The following is a 22,494-nucleotide window of genomic DNA, read 5'->3' as shown; positions in this document are numbered from 1 at the left end:
ACAATGATTAATAATGCCAAAACTATCACTTAAAATGTCCTCAGAAAGTTTTTAGAGGACATTCTCTTTTTTTTGTTTTTCAACAGCTCCTATGCTAAAAATGTAATTTAGAGTTTGGTAATATGTCTCAATATTATAATATCTAGACTACGGTGCATTCTGAGGTCATGAAGCGGCTATAATGCATTGAAAAGTAAATTGAAAATATATGAGAAAAACTTGAAGCAGTTTATGAATACTCACAGGAGTGAGCAATATGGATAACATCTATATTGTCCCACAGGATATATCCCCATATTTCTCATCCCCAAAATACTCACACAACATACCGGATACAACTCTTTATCACAGAAGCTTTTCAGACACCTTTAAGAGAGAAGGCTTATAACTGCAGCAGTCACATACAGAATCATAAGCAGACACTTTCCCAATTAAAGGAAGTGAATTATGTAACCAGACCACACAGCAGTCAGCAGAGCATGATTTAATCAGGAAAGAATGACTCATGGAGGAAATACTGATTCTCCTAGTCATCTTTGTAAAAGTCTAACTGTAAAGTATAACTTTTGTGTCGGTTTAGTTTGAGTGATACATCTTTACATTAGGCTGATCTTAACATATCATTTCAGACAACATGTCTTCTCAACATGATGATTTGATGTTTGACTGGTTGCAGATGAATATCGTATTTGAATAAGCTGCAAAATAGATTATGATTATTAAGGACGATATAATAACTATACTTTGGAGTAGGAAAAAGTCCATAGCTGATTAATCGGCCTGTAAACTCCCCGTCTGCCTGTCTTATATTGTTGACAAAGACCTGATGGTGTAGTGTTGGAGAAATAACTTGGATGGGTCACGTGTTCCGTCAGTGTCCGTCCGTCGTCCCCGTCCGTCCGTCCCTCCAGTCAACACACACCTCAGGAAGTGGAGCATGGAGATCTAGGCTGACTGCTCCCAATGACACGAGGAGCTGGCAGGTGATAGTTTGGGATGTGCGTAGTTGCAGGTGTGTGTGTGTGTGTGTGTGTGTGTGTGTGTGTGTGTGTGTGTGTGTGTGTGTGTGTGTGTGTGTGTGTGTGTGTGTGTGTGTGTGTGTGTGTGTGTGTGTTTCGTTAAATGTGTGTGTCCGATGCCTGGTGCAGAGAGACACGGCAGCACACAGGGACGATGAGACAGGGAGAGAAGCAGTGATGGATCATTTGTGAAAAGCTCCATTCATTTGTGAAAATGGCCTGGATGTCAGTCACCATCAGCGTGTCTCAGGCGGCTGTCTGAGCAGCCTGAGACACAGAAACGAGAGGTTCAGATTTAGTTTAGACATGAGAGAGAGAGAGAAAGAAAGAGAGCGACTAAGGGAGCATCACCATAATGATTCTGTCATCTCTTCGTCCTTCTATCAGCTATTCGCCACATCTCTCTCTCTCTCTCTCTCTTTACACTTCCTGTTCCCTGTCTATGAATATCAGCTGTTTTTTGAAGCATTAAAGTATTTCCCCTAACAAGTCGTTTCATCTCATGCTGAGTCTTAATCCCAGTGGAGGCCGAGTTCAGTTCAACTGTTTCCATTTCATTTCATCTTGTTGCAAGAATTTCCTTGTAACAGTTGTTGTCTTTCTTAAGGGAGATCATTCTGCTGCAGTACAAGATGGTGAGGAATGTCGAGCTAAATTGGAAACAAGCTCAACATATTAGTTAGTACTTTTTTATTCTGATGAAAAAAAAAAAGAGACTACTGGTAATACAAGATTATTTGACATTTTGGAAAAATACCACCTTCCTTTGGACAGAACCAGGCTAGCTTTAATTTAATGGACAAATCTTATCAACAGTATCAATATTCTCATTTAATTCTGGGCAACTTTCTTGTTGTTTTTTTTTTGCAATTCTTTCTCATTATCTCCCATTTTCTCTTGTCTAATCCCTGAAGTAATAAAGTATATAGAGGAAGAGCCTTTAGAGATAAACTGGACAAGCTGTTCGAGTTTAGCTTTCTAATGGGGGGAACTGGGATACCTTAATACTATTAATGATATGAGTGAATTTAAAATGTTCCGCAATACTCCAGCATCACATCTAATGACTGTCATGTTACCAGAGGTATACAGCCTGACTGCCTATAACACTACCTTTAAGATCTTTAATATAGGGATCTGAATGTTAATTGCTATTTATTTCCATTTTGATACATGTAAAAATGTACCCAAGGAAGTTAAAATGTCACCAAATCAAAATAAAATTAACATATATTGCTGATCCCATACACAGACTGCTTGTTATAATCCAACCCAGCTATACACATGTGCACACACTCTCATAAGCAAAAATAATACACCTATACAATTTCACCGTATCTAACAACAGTCAACACGAACACACACACACCAGCACACATAAGACAAGAAAAGGCAATTCTGGAAAACACCGAAAGACAGCAGCCCGTGTGAAAATGATCCACACACACCCACACAAACATACACACATCAGAGAAAAACACCTCATAAGAAATCATTAAAACTGTGATTTTTTTTATGTGTGAGAGGAGAAGAGACTCAAGCTGGTATGAGAGAGAAGAAAAGGATGGGGAGACAGAAAGCTTTACTCTGAAGACAAATCTGTGGATGCTGAAAAGAAAACCTACAAAATGAGTGTGTGTATATATCTGTGTGTGTGTGTGTGTGTGTGTTTTTCTCCGGCTTTCCCATGGCTATTTACAGCCCAGTCAGACATTGGGGACTGTCTGGAGTTCACACACAGAGTAATGGAGAAAAAAACACACACAAAAACATGACCGTAAGCGACACACACTCTTCAGGCATCCGAACAGAGAAACAAACACACACAGTCTCATTCATATAAAAAATACTCTCTCTCGTTAAAACACACACCACCAGTGTATTAACAGGAGCTAAGCCTTTTTGTTTAAGTGAAAAACTGACAGAAACGCAGCCAAAGTCGTCCGAGCAAATAGTTATACTCGACTGCATTATTGCTATTCTCTTGAAAGCCTTTTAATTGGCAGCTCAGCTACTCATGTTTCAGTTACAGCTGTCATTTTACCCTCAAAAAAACTGTGTCCCTGTTGCATATTATTATGAAATTCTCACTGGGTTTTGTTGAATCTTGCAAAATATAGTAAAGGAGGCTAAACAGCATCAAACAGTACCAGCTTTCATTCAATAAAAGCTCCATTTTGAGTGTGTGTTTTGTTTCACGATGTGAATGTAAAGCTGTAGCATCATCTCCCGTGCAAAAAAATAATGTAATATATTCACGGTGAAAATAAAAAAACAGTTTGTGATGTTTGAACCCTGCACTTGTGCTCCAAAGCGGCAGTTTGATTGACATCTGTCAACAGCTTCTGTCATTTCCTGCTACTGTAAGTACAGAGAAAAAGAGAGAAATTCTGCAGCTGCACAAGTGTTATATAGTGGATTTTTACATAAGCTTTAGCACAGAGGACAAAGACGAGATGCAAAAAACAGAGAATCTCGTGGATTAATCAAAAAAGTTTCTTATTAAACGTTACAACATCGTACAGACAAATCATTTCTAATCCAATCAACCATCAAGCAGAATCTCATCTGCCTTCTTAAATGTGACAGTGAGATTTGGGATTAATCCAATAAATCAAAAATACACATAGAGACAGGTGACAAATCAAAGCAAGGAATTACAATAAATGAGTGCAGAAACATAACAAATGCAGATACTTAAACGTGTGAAAACGATGTGCATCATATAAACTGATCTACTGTCTGATTTATGTGTTGTGCTCTCAAGAATGTAGTCTGTATCTAAACGCATAAACAGTGTCTTGCATTGTAATCAAAGGAATAATTTAATAAAACTATAGCATTGTTATGTGTAGTTTCAGCACAGGAATATGTAGAGAACGCCCAGCTGGCCAGAGATCTGATGGCCGGCAGTGACAAACTGCATGCGGTCGTCACGGTGACGCTGACTTTTGAGCTCTTCTTTGGCCCCGTGCAGGCAGGCCGCTGAACTTTAGCGGTGAAATTGATTTAATGGAGTTAAAAGTCTTAACATTTCGACTTGATTCTTGAAATGCAAACTTAAGCAAAAATCTTCATCCTCTCCTTTTGTTTTCCTTACGCCTGGCCCTAATACTCCTCCGAAATCTATAATATCTGCAACCTAAAATACTAAGTTTGTTTAACTGTAAGATTAAACTGCGCTCACAACTCAACTGCAACATTATTTGTTTATCATTTCAGAGTGGGTCGACAGACAGAAAGCTAGATGAAGGGATGAAGAGCGGTATGATAACATTTTCAAACGGATAAAAAGGGCGCCAGATCTTTCTTCTTCAGATGTTCAACAGGCTGAAATATCGCTGACATTCAGCCTCATACATTTTAATCAATGGCGGTGCATTAATGCCTGCTTCAAGTTAAGAGTGTAAACACTGCAGAGTGAAATGTGCGTGTGCGTAGAGATACATGTGTGTCCAAAGCAGGGACAGATAGAGCACTGAGGACAAGTGTGTTTGAGAAGGAGCCTTTTAACAGAGTTTATGAAAGTCTAAAAGCAGTCGGCCCTAAGGGACAGACGGAGCGAGAGACATGCAGCATGAAAGAGAGAGAGAGAGAGAGAGAGAGAGACAGTGACTCAGCTGTAGAGATGGGAGGATAGAGGAATGAGGAGAGACGAGCCAAAGGAAGGACACAGGAATCAATCCAAACCAACCAAAGATACGTCGACATGGCAACATAATAATAATCACAGCATAATATTATGACTTTAGTCCCAATAACAACTTTATGGTTGGTTTTCCCAAACTACTAAAAAAGCACATGAAGTCAGTTGTCAGTTACACCTAAATAAAACTAATGCAGTGTACTCCGACAATCCGTGCAAGAAAATCTACCTTCAAGAAAGTTATACTGCATTTTACGTTGTATTGTTTTTTTGTTGATATAGAATAAATACTTTTCAGAATAATGCAACAACAAAATAATTCAACTCATCATTAGTCAAAACAGGCTGTGAACAGTTTTCAGAGACTTTACCTCCTTGTATTTCAAAACAAGTATTTATATTGTACAATATCTTGTTTCCTCTCATATGATGGCTTATTTTGTTTAACTCTGCATCTTCCATTTGTTACTTAACTGAGTTTTGCACGAGTAAATGACAAACAATGAGCACTATTTGCTCCAGATGTTGCGTGACTGCGGAGATGATTTCATGAAATGAGCGTATCATGTGTCACTAGCTTAATTTGACAGCAAATGATAATGAGATGACATGTTGACACAGACACTTAAATACCAATTCAACATGATGATTACTTTCATAAATAAGCTCAATTAACAACTATATACAACCTCTTTAACAGGTTCAATGTTCAGCTTCGCACTTTCCTTTGTTTCACTGGTGCGATAAAAAACCTGAACAATGGATGCAAACTAGCAAAGTAAACTGTCTCCTACTGGGTTAGATAATGACAGAACAGAACAATTGTGATTTATATTTTTAATAAACAGCAAATTGGTATTTTAAAAGAATACTTTTAAGTTAAGAGTGTAACTGTTGCTTCTTGTGCTTTTTACTTTGCTAGCTAGCTTGTTCATTACTTTGTTAGCATAGCTACGTAGCTAATTGTCAAGGTTGGAACACTTTTTAATAGAAGAAAACCACTTCCAATATCAAACTTATTAATTATATCACTAAGTTATAGGATTACAGACACCCAAAAACTTTCATATGACTTTTTTTGTAGCCCAATATGCATATTTTTAGCGTTATCCGATACTTGTACACAGCTAGTTTTTCAAAGTGCTGCCCTGTAATGGTGACAGCTTTTGCTACTATTGTTCTCACCATACTGGGAAATCAAACTTTTAAACAATTCCTTTAGATATATATCCATATTTAATACCATTATTAATATAATGGGGGGGAATTGACACAACATTGAGGGCATGAACTTTTAGATTTTTGTTAAAAGATAAATATAACAAGAATTGTGTGTACACTCTACAAGTTTTGCCTGATGTTGTGACATTTAATCAATATTTTATAAAAACAGGCTACAACAATTCTCATTGATATTTAACGCATAAGAAAAAATCTCTTTTTCTATAAATTTGAATTCAAAACCTCAAAACCTCATCGAGAGGCTTTAACCTGCGATACAACTGTCAAGGACACAAAACCCCTTTAATGCAGCAGGGCAACATGACAATGCAGATTGAATAATGTGACTGCCTGCTAGTCACAGTGACACACACACACACACACACACACACACACACACACACACACAGGAACACACACACGAACACACACAAACACACAAAGAGACAGGGGGCATATTGACAAACTGTCAGTCTCTGTTGTCTGACACATTTCAGCAGGCTATCCTCTGTAGTTAATCAGACCACACATACACACATTCTGAGCCAAAAACAACCCAACATATTAGAAAATCTCTACTGTTTCTGGGATTTTCTATCATGTCAATAAAGCTGGTTGAATTGAAATTTAAATGAAGAAGAGACAGAAATAGACGAAGGGAGACAGAAGCAGAGTGTAAGAGCTGCAGAGGAGGCCTGGTAGAAAATCCATAGCCTGCCTGTTATCAGGACGATAATTGGTTTTCCCCTCTACGCCCCTCCACCCCTCTCGCATCCTTCCCCCTCCTCCTCATCCCTCCTATCTCCCACCTCTACCCCTCTTTCTCTCAGCACACACACACACACACACTAATACACACATTCCTAGACACAGGTGACACAAAGCAAAGCTGGAACTCGCTGTAAACACATCATTTTCCAGATTCTTTGTGTTGCATTTTGTATTCTTTTGCACCCGAATGTGTCATTGAACAATGAGTTTACTGCACCGTGGAGAAGGCTTAGTTTCAACAAATGCCCCTCGCTGTTGTACCAGACACACAAACATGTGCACCACCACAAAGGGAATGCACATGCACACAGTCAGACACACGCATAAATTATTAGCGTGAAGCGTTTAAATCAGTGAATGGCCTGATTAGTGGGTTACACTACAGCGAAAGACAAAGAGATTCATTTACTTATCCACTTCAACAAAAAAAAAAAAAACGGCAGAATACCGAGGGGGTGTGGGGGTGAAAGAGACACGGGGGAGAAGCTATAAAAATCATTTTAGGCTGTGTGGAGATGCCAGAAAGACAGACAGGGAGCAGACAGACACTAAAAAAAAAATGCTGCCAAATACAGACAAAGAGGCGAGGCAGAGGAATGCTTGGACCAATAAAGTAATACATGCAAACAAAGAAAGGCATGAAGAAGAGACAAGAAAGAAAGAAAGACACCGGAGGACATGAGGAAAGACAGGCGGGCGGAGACGGAAAGCCACACACACACACACACACACACACAAAGCCACACACACAAAGGGTTCGTGCGTAGGTTGAAGTCTGCAGGGGGGGCTCTGCTGTATTCAATGGTTCTAGATCCAGGAGTGCTTACTCAGCAGAGCTTCAGTGTCTCCCTTTTATATTGAGAGTGAGTCAGAAGGAGGGACAATGGGGTGAGGGGAGAGGAAGTCCTCATGAGGGATTAATGCTTATTATGTACTTGCTAAAAGAAATGGTCGATAAAAGAGACAAATATGTGAGTAGAAATACACAAAAAAAACAAAAAACATTAAGTTCTCATTATTAATATGCACAACATTAGGGTAAAAATGGCTTAGATGTAGTGAGCAAAGACGAATGATTTAATATCAAATACCAAATCTAACTGACTCTCACTATTATTAACATAACAAAAGAAACGTTAAAAGTTCGGATTCCTCAAATGTTCATTTATTTTTTTTCAAGTAAAGTGCACAAAGAAACTCGCACTGCTACTGTATTTGTCTTCCTCTGTAAATGTGGAAAACTATCGGCTGATAATTTATCACGCCCAATATATATCGAGCAACCTTAACTGCAAAATATAGAGAAAAAAAACATTGTTTCTGGCCTTATACTTCTAATTTGGTTTTAGGTAAACATCTGGAGCATTGCTGCAGTAGTTCACATTCATGGCCAACATCCAGGAGAAACAGCAGCCTCATACTAAGCAGAAATCGAGGCTTGTGAGTGTGAGTTTTGAGTTTACAAAGCTCAGGAATTACATGAGTAAAATTGGTGGAATTTCCCTTTAAAGAAGTGCTTTGAATTTCCTTTAACATAAATTGCCAGGAGGATATAGTGAAGGGAAAAACAATTTTAAAGATGCGTTCAAGATGAAGATTTTGTTTGAGCATTAAACGGTCTGCAGATATTTTATTTTGAATAAAACATAATTGCATTTCCTAGAAAACCATTTTTTATGCAAATTGTTCTTGTTCTTATACATATTTTTAGCAGACAGGATGAAATAATAATAAAATATGTATGGAAAAATGGTTGAATTATGTTCAAAAATGTAAAAAATCCCTTTCTACTTAATCATGTCTTTTTACTTTAGCTTTTATTCATTTTTAGGTCTACAAAATAGATTGAGTAACTTTTTCACAAATGTGAAAGATGAAGGGCAAAGGGTGGGAAAAGGACAAAAAGAGAGAGAGGGGGGGGGTGAGAGAGAAGGGGTGTGAGAAAAGGTGCGGAGGTTAGATTTTTAATTTGCAGAACTGTCCCTCGGGGTGGCCAGGTGTGTGAATGTGCATCATATTCAGCCTGAAGCCACTGACACACAACACCTTCACACCCGCCTTCAGACCTCGCTATCACTCCTCCCCCAACACACAATCACACTCTTTATTCCCCAAAAAGTATTTTTCCAAACATGCCTCTTAATAATAAACCACAGGCAAGTCTAATCATGACCCCGAAAGCTTTTTTGGACACAGATATGCTTTCCATCAGTCAAAAGAATCTCGCACTTAACCGTCATCCATAAAACAATCTGCAGGATTATTCATACGGCCTCGCTGCTTGTCGGGGATAAGTGAATTCTGAATTCGGGAGTAGGGGGAAAGTAAAACGAGAGCTCAGTGAACAATTTATTCTCCATTTTTCATTCAAGAGTTTGGGGGCAGATGAATATTTGATATCCCTTTTTAAAAAGACTCATTCATCAAGTGGTGCACGTTGGCCAGGGAAAAAACGAAAGAAGGAGGTTATGGCGAGACAGAGTTATGGAAAGCGTCCAGTTATTGAGGCTCATTATCAGGAAGATGGAGTACGATGGTGAGGGAGTTAGAAACGTACGGGAAGAGAGGCTCCATCTGCAGTCGGGGTTTTTACGTCAGAGATATTGGGCTTTAAAGTTTTTTCCCATCGAGAAACTAATATAACTTTTAGAATTTGGAGGTCAACCTCTTTAATAAACTTCTCCACCTGCACCCACCTGTGATGGATGAAGGTAAAGCCGTTTTATAGGAATAAGTTTTGATCTACACTCTGGCTTGGACCAAAGAGTCCTACAGAAATCCTACATTTATACTTGAGAATATCCACATTTCTTACTACTTAATAAAGTTAAAACACATCTTTTCCAACTTACTTTTACCTACATTGGATATCTCCTACATGGTGAAAAGAACTACAGAACTGTCTGCAAACCAGCGTCACAACGGCTGCTAAAACTCTACTGTCAAAATAAAAACTAATGACTCATATGGTTTAACTTTTCAAAAATGTAGAACAACAAAAGCAGCTAGCTTTATGCTAGTTGGCGAATGTTAGCATGCTAACACCTTAAATAAAGATGGTGCACATGGTCAACATTATACCTGCTAAACATCCACATGTTGTCATTGTTAGCAGGTTAGCATTCTGAAGTTAGCATTTAGCTCAAAGCCCCATTGAGTCCAAGTACAGCCTCACAGAGTCATGAATGTTGGTGTTGACTATTATATATTCAAACATATCTCAGTGAAGTCTGACTTTTATGTAAAAATGTGGACACTTGAGCTGGTTTACTAAATCATACATGTGCCATGAGCTGTATATATTTGTGTCTGAATGCATGCACATCTATACATCCTCATGCTGACAGCACACATCATCATCACCATAGATCGAGTGCATTGTTTCAGTATGCATGCCTGAGACAGTGAGAGAAAATGACAACGAGGGGCAATATTTTGGCATCAGACAGAGCCTGCTGGGAAATGTGTATCCCCGTAAGAGGCTGTCAGCCCGAGGTAATTTACTTCCTGGTTGCTCTGCACACGCTCACTCTGTGTCACCGCCGAGGAGAAGGCGAGTGGGGAATCAATCACAGAGGGCAAATGAAAGAGGCCACCGCGGCCTGGGTAGGCATCACACACACTCACGCCACACACACACAAATACACACACAGTATGAATCTCAGCTCTGTCACTCATTCAGGTAACGGCCATTGTTATCCAAACACTGGTGATATATTACATAAGACTATAAGAACCAATACATCAGGAGAACACAAACACACAGTTTGAATTTGTGTTTAATATTCACAAGGAGTTTCTTTGTGACAGGCTCGGGAGGTGTTCAGTCACACACTAATCTGAAGTGATTAGCTGTGTGTGTGTGTGTGTGTGTGTGTGTGTGTGTGTGTGTGTGTGTGTGTGTGTGTGTGTGTGTGTGTGTGTGTGTGTGTGTGTTACAAAGTGGCCGAGGGAGTGCTGCATAATTGGGAAAAACGCCTCTCTTGTTCTGCATGTCTTTTCAGGTGCATATTTGATGTGTGTGTCTCAGTTTGTGTGTCTGTGCATGCTGCTCATGTGTATTCATGATGCACAATCACGTCTCTTTTAATGTTTCTCTGTACATTTGTCACAGAACTGGCTGGTTCAGGGGAGATACTGCGTCGGTTGTGGAGAAGAGAACGAAGATGAATGGACTTGAGTGTTTGTGCTGCAAGGACAAAAGTATGTGGACACACAACAAATGTACATCTCATTCCAAAACTTTAGGCATTAATCTGCTGATATCACTGCCTCAATTCTTCCCTGAAGGCTTTCAAAAAGATTTTGAAACCCTGCTGCAGCTATTTGCTCCCAATCAGCCACAAGAGTTTCAGTATATTTGACCCCATGACCTTTTAGGGGAACCTGGAACCTGGTTGTAGTTTTGGTTCCTGTGCTCTCTTACGATGTTTACTGCTATGTCCCAAAACGCCAAGACAAATTCTTTATAGTTGAAAACCTACTTAATAATAATAATAATAATAATAAAATAATAATAATAATAATAATAATAATAAACTTGATTCTGATTATGAACTATCGCAGCTGTTCTGTTCCTCCATGTTAAGCAATTAAAGCAAGTTATTCAAATTTTTCTATAACCAAGAAAAAAGGAAAGCGGGCCAAAGCTACAACAAATAGAGCCTAGTTTGAAACAACAAAAATAGATTAAAATTGATTGATATTAATGTGTTATTTTAGATAGAAAAATATTGTGTGGATGTGTATTATAAGCATCATTATTATTAGTAGCAGGAACAGTAGTAGTAGTAGTAGTAGTAGTAGTAGTAGTAGTAGTAGTAGTAAATAGTAGTAGTAGTAGTAGTAGTAGTAGCCTATAATTCTGTGAGTATTATGGCCTAACTGACAGGAGTAAGAATTTGGTAAAAATGCAAACGGCTGCTTTTGTCATGAAAATAAATCTTAACTCAAAGATACTGAATATGGGCACAAAACACGTTCTTGTCAGTTACCAAAGATATCAGGATTGGACCTCCGAGCGCTCAAATGAGTCCAACCTCATGAAGCACACACACTCACACTTACATACATAACTTCCCTCCGATGCCTCCCAGCGTGGCCCTCACTCTCGGCTCATAATGACATTAGCATTTCTAGCCCCTCTTCTCTCCACATCTTATCTACTTCAAAAGCGGCGCTTCATTAACTACAGCCATCTATCCTCTGAGCCGGCAGCAGGGAGCCGGCAGGAATGTGTGTGTGTCTAGCTGAGTGTGTGTGTGTGTGTGTGTGTGTGTGTGTGTGTGTGTGTGTGTGTGTGTGTGTGTGTGTGTGTGTGTGTGTGTGTGTGTGTGTGTGTGTGTGTGTGTGTGTCTCCACAACACTTGCAGTGTTATGTGGGGTCACAGACTTGTAGATTAGTGTGACAGACTGGACGTCACACCTCCCGTCCCTCCGTCCTCTGGCTGCATGTTGCCTCCGTGTCTCCTCCACTCAGGATCAACATGTTTGCCTCTTCAGGACCAAACGCGATCACGACCAGAACAGGAAGTGTGCGAAATCTACTTATGTTGAAGCAAGCAAACAAAGGGGGAAGTCATGAGAGAATTAAATTAACAAGAAATTCCCAGCAACACTCTCTTGTTAATGGATTACCAGCATGAATGACGTGTTTCATTACATATTTATAGCCACGACAGCAGTGATCAACACCACAGCCTAGGCTTACCACTTCTTAATTGTTCCTAAACCACAGTATTTCAAAAGTCTTATTAGTAAAAAAAGAACTGATAAAGGATTAAGAAGAAATCTTCTGTTTGAACAAAAAAAACAACTGTATTTTGCCATCTGGAAAAACACACTAACTGCTTTCTAATTTGCTTTGAAGTGTCTTTATAGCAGTTCATTTACGGATATATAATAACAAGCATACTTAGATTAACTCTTTATGAAGTCCAATGTTTTTAAGCTAATCACATTCATGTATATAATGAAGAATTTTGTATTCTTTATGATTACAAACAGGAGAATGGACCATGAGTATAGTTGGGCAATTAAAAAAGAAAAACAATAAAAACCTACTGAAATCCACTTTGTCCACATTTTAAATTGCAAATAAAGTTTTTACGGGTTATATAACGTCTTATATGGGAAAAATTAAAAACTGCACTGTTTTAGCTTCTCACTTATCCTCCATCTTATCTTAGTTACTGGATATCTATGTGATCTATAGCACATAGCTCAGCTCAGCATTAGTGCGCTCTAAAGGAGTGTTTAGAAGCACCGCAAAGCAACTTGTGTTTCCTAATGTTCCAACTGTGCAGATGTTTAATAGTGCTAGCAAGTCATTGTGTGTGTGTGTGTGTGTGTGTGTGTGTGTGTGTGTGTGTGTGTGTGTGTGTGTGTGTGTGTGTGTGTGTGTGTGTGTGTGTGTGTTTTAGTGATTCTGTGGTTTTCGCTCATGATTTTGGAGTCAGTTAGTGTCAAGTTTGAGTAGAAACAACAATTTGACGACAATTTGTGTCTGCTTCCATCTTTGTATTGACTGATAACTAAACTTAACATGGTCCAGTTAATTTACCTATTTATAAAGCTGACCAATCTACTATTATTACTCTGATCTTGTAATAATTGCTACAAAGTAATAAGCATTGGGGCAACATTTGTAAAGGAAACATGTAAGCTACATTTGAGCAGAGCTGCTTCTTTAAGCTAGTGAAGCTAAGCTACGCTAATGTGACGAATCAATATCCTGTGCATTGCAAACTGCAAAAATTACTTAAAAAGACAATATTTTAAAGGTGTTCCTTTATCTATATTTGTGGTTGTTTACATTTAATAATCACCACCTGGAGGCCGTAGCTTGGTCGCATTTTAATTCACCGCTACATCACTCCCTTTCCTGGGATGTCACTGATATTATATTACTCTTGTGACGGAGGAGGTCACCTGGCCGACACTAATAAATCTCAGGTTGTGTTTGTCGTGGGAAGCAGTTCTCAGAAGAGCTGCGAATTCCCCGAATTCCCCATTTGCCACCGTCAACCAACACGCGCCGAGAGGCATGATGGGTAAAAGATGCTCCCACACGGTGATAACAGATGTAGTGCGGCGTGAGATGTGACTGAGAGAGAGAGAGAGAGAGGGGAGAGAGAGAAAGATGGGAGTAGTTTCTTTGATAAGGTATAGAGGAAGGTGGGTCGCCGAGGGAGAGGAGAAAACGATAAAGAGCGGATAGGGAGGCTGGATCGTCCGTCTCTGGAGAGGAGGAGAGGGAGGAGGGAGATTGAGGAGTGAAGTGAGTGATGGAGAGAGAGCCAGAGAGAGAGAGATATACTGAAAGAGAATCCAGGGCACCAGATGGAGAGAGAGAGAGAGAGAGAGAGAGAGAGAGAGAGAGAGAGAGAGAGAGGGAGAAAAGGATTTGAGACCCAGACAAAAGAAACAAAGATTTAGATTGAGGAAGGAACAAAGAGAGACAGAGGCTTAGGGTGCAAAACAGAGAGAGAGAGAGAGAGAGAGAGAGAGAGAGAGAAAGAGAGAGAGAAGTGAGTGTGTGTGTGTGTGTGTGTGTGTGTGTGTGTGTGTGTGTGCGTGTGTGTGTGTGTGTGTGTGTGTGTGTCTTGGCGTATGAAGGTCTCAGCTTCTTGGCAGGACGCTACAGCAGAGCTTGGCCCGGACCCTAATGGAGATGTAAGAAGCCTCTGAGTTTGATCACACTCACACACACTCACACTCACACTCACACACACACACATACACACTCTCTCACACACACACACACACACACACACTTTCACACCTTCCTCCCCTTTCGATCACCGTGGCTCCAGACAAACTCGATGCACCGACGCCACTGCTGAACCCAAAGTAAAGAAGAAAAAGATTAACCGAATGGCTCCTGCTGAACAATATGTTGCATCTGTACAAAGAACAGAGTTTTCCTCAGGCTTTAAAAATAGAGTTTTAAAGAAGAATACAACAGATAAACCTTTCATTGGTGTGTTTCCTCCACATTTTCTCTTCACTCTTTAACGGTAAACCTTGAGTTCTGTAAATGACTTTGAAATGTCTTGCAGCAGAAAACGTTAAACGTCTGAATGTCTGAGGAAGTAAAACCCTCTTTAAACCACTTTTGCTCTTTTAAGAAATACTTTAAAACCCAAAGATATTCACCATGCGATTACTCTATCACGTTCTAACCTATCTATGTATCTAATAGAAAGCATACACGTGTTTTAAGGAGTGTTTACTCAGTTTTGTGACTGATATCAATGTGTTCAGATTTTGTTTACTCGTCTTGTGCTTCAGTAGGTTCATTGTCCTCAACCTGGCAACCCGTGTGAGCTACGAATCCGAGGAGGAAATCTAGGGGAGACGACTCTTCCATTTTCTTTTAATTTGGCCTTTAGTAGTGTTATTAAAGGCTTGCCCATCACTATTATTCACATATTGTTCCTTTAATATAAGTTGTTTGATGGTAAAAACTCTCCTCAACTAATCCTTTCAGCTTCCTATCACTATGTTTTATGAGTCCTCTACATGAAGCATAAATTAAAGGAACAATCTGATACTGTTTATCCCATATGCATAATCATTTGTGACACACAGGTGAACTAAGGTTTACTGTGTGTGTGTGTGTGTGTGTGTGTGTGTGTGTGTGTGTGTGTGTGTGTGTGTGTGTGTGTGTGTGTGTGTGTGTGTGTGTGCGTAGTCCTCCTAATCCAAACCTTACCATGACTTGGATTCTCCACACTTAACCTTTGACCCAGTTTAGGTGTCCTGCACCACATGGAGCTCTTGGATTCCCCCATCAGCTTTTACCCTAACTGCTCCCCACACTTACACAAACACACACACACACACAAACACACAACCGTGGTTATGCAAGGACAGTGGTTATGTCACACAGTTGGACTCACTATAAAAACACACACACACACACACACAGATGCAGCCTGCCAGACCCGGTTATGGTTGTATGATTTCCTCAGCTCGAGTGTTGCGGCCGTGAAACTAAACAGAGTTTTGCGGTTTTCTCTTTTTCGCTGAAACCAGTCGCTCTACTACTACACGTACACACACACACACACAGAGAGAGACAGAGAGCCTCATGCTGTGAGCTACAAAGACACTCCAAGACGAGCAGGGGAAGACATCAGGAAGTAAACGTGGAGGAGACCGTCTGTGAGGATGCCAATTAAAACAGTCCATACACGAGTGTGCGTCTCCTCCGGGAGTCACTTCACTCCACTTAAAGGTTGTTTGTTTGCAGAGGAGGAGGGAGGAAAACACACCTAGGCCCACACACACACACACACACACACACACACACACACACACACACACAACACACACACACACACACACACACACACACACACACACACACACACACACACACACACACACACACACACACACACACACACACACACACACACACACACACACACACAAGACGGGCTTTCCCCTGAACATTATCGAGCGGGTGTGAGGGAGTGAGAAAGGATCAGCCGCCATCTGCTGTGTCATGACTCATTCTCTTTAGCTTTCAATCACTCCATCTCTCCATCACTCAGTCCCAGTCAGGATGCCGTCACTCACCGCACATACATCTGACCTGATTTCCTCTATAGGATAATACACACGATGACACTCTGTCATGATTAATATACATCTCTTTACTTTCAATATTGGCCTGTATGTACAGCAGCTTAAAGGGACACTGCCACATTGCTACAGCAGTGCTATGAAAAGTATCGATAGGTTAGACTCTTATCTTTTATTTTAAATGGTTGTTTTCCAGTTCGCCAGTGAATTTAATCGTTTTAAACGTTATATCCAAATTTGTAACAAAGATTAAGCGATCAAAAATGTTGTATTTAAAAAAAGTGTTCACTGTGTAGCGACAGTTATTTATTAACCGCTGACTTTCTCTTACTCTGTCCCTGCTTCCCCTGTTTAGTTTGTGATTATGTGCGACTCTAAAAAATACCTTTCAGCCATCTTCCGTTTAGCATGCTAACATTTGATTATATGGCGAAGTCTGTTTCTCTTTTTTATAAAAGATTATGAGGGAACAAATAAAAAAAAATTAAAAAAACACCAGCACGCAAGTGGCTTTAATAATCTAATCCCACTTAAACAATTCATCATCTCAAAGAGGAAATTACGTGCAGGAAAAGAAGAACCGAAACACACGGATATGCCTAAGAGACGTTAAACACAGTGTGAACCACAGTAGACGTCAGCGGTGGAGATCCACAGAGACAACAAACCACGAGCTCTTGACCACTTGCTGCAGCTTAAATGTGTTGCTTAAATGTGTTGCTTAAATGTGTTGCAAGACGTTTCTGAATCATAGGGCTGCATCATTTTAGTGGTTAAGTCGACTGATCGATTGTTTTGGTTTTACTTCTTCAGTTGATTAGTCATTTTTTTACGCTTTTTCATGCTGAAGGACTCATTTCCAAGAAACTGATGAGAGCATTACCGGTAAACACAAGGTTGTAAGTGATGATTTGTGCGATTCTTTGTGGAGAACTTTTACAGATACGACAAAATCGTATGAATCTTAGTCAACTAAGAAATATTTTGGTCACGTGACACTACTAAATGAGATAATACTAAAGAAGACGGATGGTAAACACAAATGATCTGATTAGGCCAGATGTGACCGCTCCATTTCAAATACAGTTTTATTCCTCAATGTCATTTCAAAGACTCTGTGTTTTTGGGTTTAAATTTCATCCATTCAGCCACAGCAAATCTAATAATCTGTAATCTAATTAGGTCTCATTGACCCTACAGCAGCTGATGAATATCCTTTCATTTTGCAGACTTTTTGCTGTATTTTTTATTTTTTTGCCTACAACTTCCACAACCTTTGAATTAAATTACTCAAAAAGCAGCACGTGTCTCAGAAACCATGCTTTGCGGTCTATTAAAGCTACTATTTGTGAAGAAACTAGTATCTTTTGCTCTTCTTACATGATGCTTATCGCAACATAACACACTTTCCCTTCTTTGAAACACAACTTACTGGTTATATCCCAGCATATCACCTACATTTGCCCAGTTGAAATAAATCTGATTTAAAGAATAAAAACATAAACAGACACCCAACTAATAAGCTGGATTTGTGGGTGACTATGTTAGTGTTGTTAAGTGTTTGCATATTTCCAGCCTGCAAACACACAGTCCCCATGTACAGCACAGGTCATCGACAAGAGAATATGAGCCATTAAACAGCAATGAGATCATGCAGTATTGATTCTCTGCTGCTCACCACACCACAAAACTGCAGCCAGGGGGATCGCCTTTTGCTACATCCTGTACTTATGCATGTGTGTGTATACAATATGTGTGTGTGTGTGTGTGTGTGTGTGTGTGTGTGTGTGTGTGTGTGTGTGTGTGTTTATGTCCCACTTGGTGGTTTAAAGACGGACCTCATGACTTAGGAATGCTACGAATGGCTCGGAGGCCTTAAGATGGGAAACTATGCATTGATTCCAGGAGATCGTTCCCACAACGCTATCCTGCACTCTCTCCTCCTCCGTGACCTCTCTGAGGACTCACTCATCTGCTAAAGTACAAAATAACGCTCTATTAGGAGGTGCGTCCCACAAACGGACACTCACAGACACACGTGAACTCACACACAAACAGATGTACAGATGTGTGTGTGTGTGTGTGTGTGTGTGTGTGTGTGTGTGTGTGTGTGTGTGTGTGTGTGTGTGTGTGTGTGTGTGTGTGTGTGTGTGTGTGTGTTTGGCCCACCCAGTGTTTTACAGACTTCTCCTCATGGGCCGGTGTCTCGAGCCAATGAAAGCCAAGTGTGTGTAACACAGTAGACATAACTCACTAACAATAACACAAACGCCAAAAGCTAACAGATCCATCCACAATGCATCACTCTGACCGAAAAAAATTCCGCCTCCATGTCACTCTGTTTTTAAGAGTTTTTTTCAGTTTTGGATGTTCCCTCGGTTGTGTCACTCTTTAATGAGCTTTAAATGAATTCAGTGTTCTGTCAACAATCACTGTCCTTCAATCAATTTAATTAAATCCTAATTTGCAAACCAAACACACTACTCGACAATGTTTACTGTTTTGGGATGCGGGAGACAAGATAAATACAGTAATAAACTCTGGTGTATATTTTCAGTTAAGTCCCTTTAATCAACACAACATTTATGGTGTGAAGGACAAACAAACATATTCGAACAAACTTTTTATCTGTGAAAGTCCAATCTACATACGAATTCTAACCAAGTTTTGGATTCACACAGGAAAAAGCGACAAAATAATGTGCCATAAACACATTAAGAACACTTCATTTTTGACTTTTTCTCTTGATGTTAATCACCTGGTAACAGCTGAACCATCGCCAAGACAACTGAGCAAGCTCCACCCCCTGATGAAGGCTGTGAGACGAGGCTGAAAGCTCGGCAACATTTCCAGTAAGTGAACCTTGAGTGTGACTGCGGTCTCTACGGTTACTAATGCACCTTCAAGCTTAAAATAAATCATAATAAACAAGATTAAAAGTCTAAAGCATTGTTCTGAGCACAATGCTAACACGCTAACCTTAAAGCATGTACACCGTATCAGCAGGCTAACATTTTTATTAAAAAGATTATGGAAGTGGCTGAAAGGAGCCCTTCTCACCTAATCAATTTAATATCTAAGAGAGGAAACTATGTGCAGGAAAAGAAGAAGAGAAACACACAGACATAAATAAGAGAGAGTGAACGCAGCGTAAACCCACAGACACAGTAAACCACATGATCTTGAGAACTTGTTGCAGGCGGCGTTGAACTTGGGACAACAAAAGGCTGCAGAACTGATCATTAGCTGCCAGAAACACAGTCATTCATCATTGCTGCCGTGCTCCTTCTCTGGCTCCGTGCTCTCGCAGGTTTGCAGAACTGCTCAAAAACACTGTCGCTTCCTCTGGTTGGAGGGGGAAGCTCCTGATTAGAAACCGCATACTGAGCCAACTCCCAGTGAATTAATGTATCAATGAAGATGTATTTATTTTAAACAAGTTCAGCTCCTGCTCTTCAGGGTCCCACAGGAGTCCCCAGACCCCCCCCAGTTTATGAACCATACGCTTAGTGTACGAGTGGTTGGCACCGTCCCTGATAGTGTGCCACCACAGCCCGGCCGTGAGACGCTCCGCTCGGAGGCCCCCGAGGCGGGACCAACCCCCCCCCCCCCCGCCTTTGATCTCATAATCACCTGGCTCAGCCTCGGCCTCAGAAGGGAGAGGGAGAGGCTGCAGGGGCGGGAGGAGGGAGGAGGGAGGAGGGAGGAGGGAGGAGGGGGACAATAATAACCTCAGCAGTTGTTCTCGCGGCCAAATTGAAGCCTTTGGTGGTTTGGAGTTTGGAGAGAAAAAAGGAAGCAAGCAAATTCCTGGGAAGATATCTAATGTTTGTTATGAGCAGCACAATGCAGCCACATCACTGGATACTAATAAAAAAAAGAATGGGACAATTAACTGACTCGTGGGTCAGGAGTTCAAGGTGATATGTTCGAGTATTCACTTTGCCAGCTGCTGTCACACAAGCAAACAGTATCCCTCAATCTGCTCACATCCCTGTTCTTGCAAGTCATTTCAAAATCAAAAAGCAGCCAATTTTTTAGAGAAAACAACGTCACCTTTTTCAGGAAAAAATCCCTTTTTGTTTATTGTTTGTCTTCTGGAACACAGAAGCACATGAATGCAGAGCTGTTTTGCAGCCAATTTGGACGACCTGCATGCCAGGCCTTCCCAGCATCATGTGAACAGACACACTGTTCTACAAAACACCACAGCAGCGTCCATATAAGAGCATTTAAACACCAGGGGAATACCTTAAACACCAGGACGGTGACTATAAACACACGCACACAGGAAGGAATGGTGGCTTTTTTGTGAACCCTTGCATATCAAGATCCTCAGTAACAAAGCAGAAAGACACTCTAGAGTCGTTTCAAACGCATCCATCATCCAAACATCGCTCTCTTTCCTCCTAACGTTCCAAGAAATCAACATTTTGACAGCCATCAGAGTGCAGAAGCTGAAGGTACTGTCTGTTCTTTTTTTGTTTTTTTGCTCAGCACAGCAGTGGCTCCCCCGAACACTCAAACCAAATACAAGCACCCAGAGAGGACAGAGGACATGACTAACCTCTGATACACTCTGACAGGGATACAGTGTGGTGTGTGTTCAGCCTGTAGCCTGCAGAAGTGCACTTTGCATCACACAACTCTCTTGACTTTGCACCACAGCACTTCCTTGTTCTTCCTCTCCTGTGTATCACGCAGCATGATGGACAAAGATCCCAAGGTTTTATCCCAGGGACACCATATGGAAAACTAGTGACATAATACTGAATATATTTCAGTTATTGTTGTTTTTCTACTGTTTCTTATTGCTTATTTATAAGACTTGTTTTTTTATTTCATTTTTTATATGTTGGAATCACGGTGCAAGATTTGCTGGGTGTTGATTTGATTATTTACAAACTAATTCAGGAATATGGAAGCTTGCATATTCTATATGCTATAATTGCAATTATAGCTTTAATAGTTTTTCTGTCTGTACATATAATATTTCAGTTATTGTGGATTTTTTACTGTTTTTATTGCTTATTTATAATAATATTTCATTTTTATTTTTATCTTGTCTTTCTTCTACTATGTCTCTTGTGTGCACTTTACTCTATGCTGCTGTAAACCTGCACATTTCCCCGCTGCAGGACTAATAAAGGATTATTTTATCTTATCTTATCTTATCTTATCTTATCTTATATATTGTGCACTCTACAGGACTCATTTCTAGTGCATTTATGTCTAATTTTGCAGCATGGGAACCCCTCACCAGGAATCCCCCCCTGGGGCTCCCTGGACACTTCAGCGGTCATGAGAAGGAGGTGCGAGCGGCTCCTTACCTCAGGAGGCTGGGCAGAGGGATGGAGCCAGAGCCGGACCCCAGAATCCCTTTCTTCCCACTCAACAGTTTCTCCACCAGGGCGACATTCCCAGTCCGGGAGGCTTCCAGCAGCTCCTGCTCCTTCCCCATCCCGGACACAAGTTTACAACGACGGGGTGATGAATATCCAACAAATCTCCCATATATCCAAACTGCCTCCTCCTCCTCCCACCTCCTCCTCCTCTTCCTCACTGTGTGGAGTAGGGAAGCATCTGAAGGGTTTCCTCTGCTGCTGCTGCTGAAACGGTGAAATCGGTGTTATTGATGCTGCAGAGAAGGTCTGCTTTGCACCCCTCAGTCCATGCACACGCACGGCTCCGTAATCTCGTGTGTGTGTGGGGGGGGGTGTCTCCGAGGCGGATCTCCTTAAGTGTGAAGTAAAAGAGTACAAATAAAAACTCCACCTTCCGTCCTGGAGAGAAGCTCCTGTCCGGTGTGTAGCTCCAGATGTTCAACAGGCGGGAGGTGCCTCCCTGTAAGCTCTCCACCTCTGTCCCCTGAACGCACCAGCACTGACCGGCGCCGCTCTGAGTTGCAGGAGACACATGTGTCAAGTTAGACGCGCTGCAGATGTGCGCTTCCTGTTTCACTGCTTTCAAAATAAAACTGTTGCCCTTTTTGTTTCTTTTCTTTTTTTATTGTTCTATTTATTTATTTTTTATCTTGTTTGTTGATGGCTGACACTCAATTAAACTGCCTTGCCTTTACACATAGGCAAGTTATCTATCTAATGTTAGGAATCTACTTAGTCAATGCTAAAACTTTATTTTCAATTGTTCTTCTGGTTGAAAAGGTACTTACTTAAATAATTATATTATTTGACCAAAATATTTTGCTGTATTTTATAATATAGAGATAGCTATCTCAAGTC

The 22,494-nt window shown here is 40.5% G+C and overlaps 1 protein-coding gene across 1 annotated transcript in view; it reads right to left on the bottom strand.

The window, feature by feature from the left end:
• The window catches only part of anks1b (ankyrin repeat and sterile alpha motif domain containing 1B), a 202,142-nt gene extending 180,298 nt beyond the window's left edge, over positions 1-21,844 (bottom strand). Inside the window, exon 1 of the mRNA XM_054624412.1 lies at positions 21,583-21,844. Within this exon, the coding sequence (XP_054480387.1) occupies positions 21,583-21,713 (131 nt within the window). The 5' untranslated portion in view covers positions 21,714-21,844. The remainder of the gene's footprint in view (positions 1-21,582) is intronic.
• Between the last annotated feature and the right edge of the window lie 650 nt (positions 21,845-22,494).

This window comes from Anoplopoma fimbria, chromosome 23 (genome assembly GCF_027596085.1).
Source record: "Anoplopoma fimbria isolate UVic2021 breed Golden Eagle Sablefish chromosome 23, Afim_UVic_2022, whole genome shotgun sequence".
Classification (NCBI taxonomy): Eukaryota; Metazoa; Chordata; class Actinopteri; order Perciformes; family Anoplopomatidae; genus Anoplopoma; species Anoplopoma fimbria.
The sequence above is the reverse complement of the archived record's forward strand: the minus strand, read 5'-3'. Positions and strand labels throughout refer to the sequence as shown.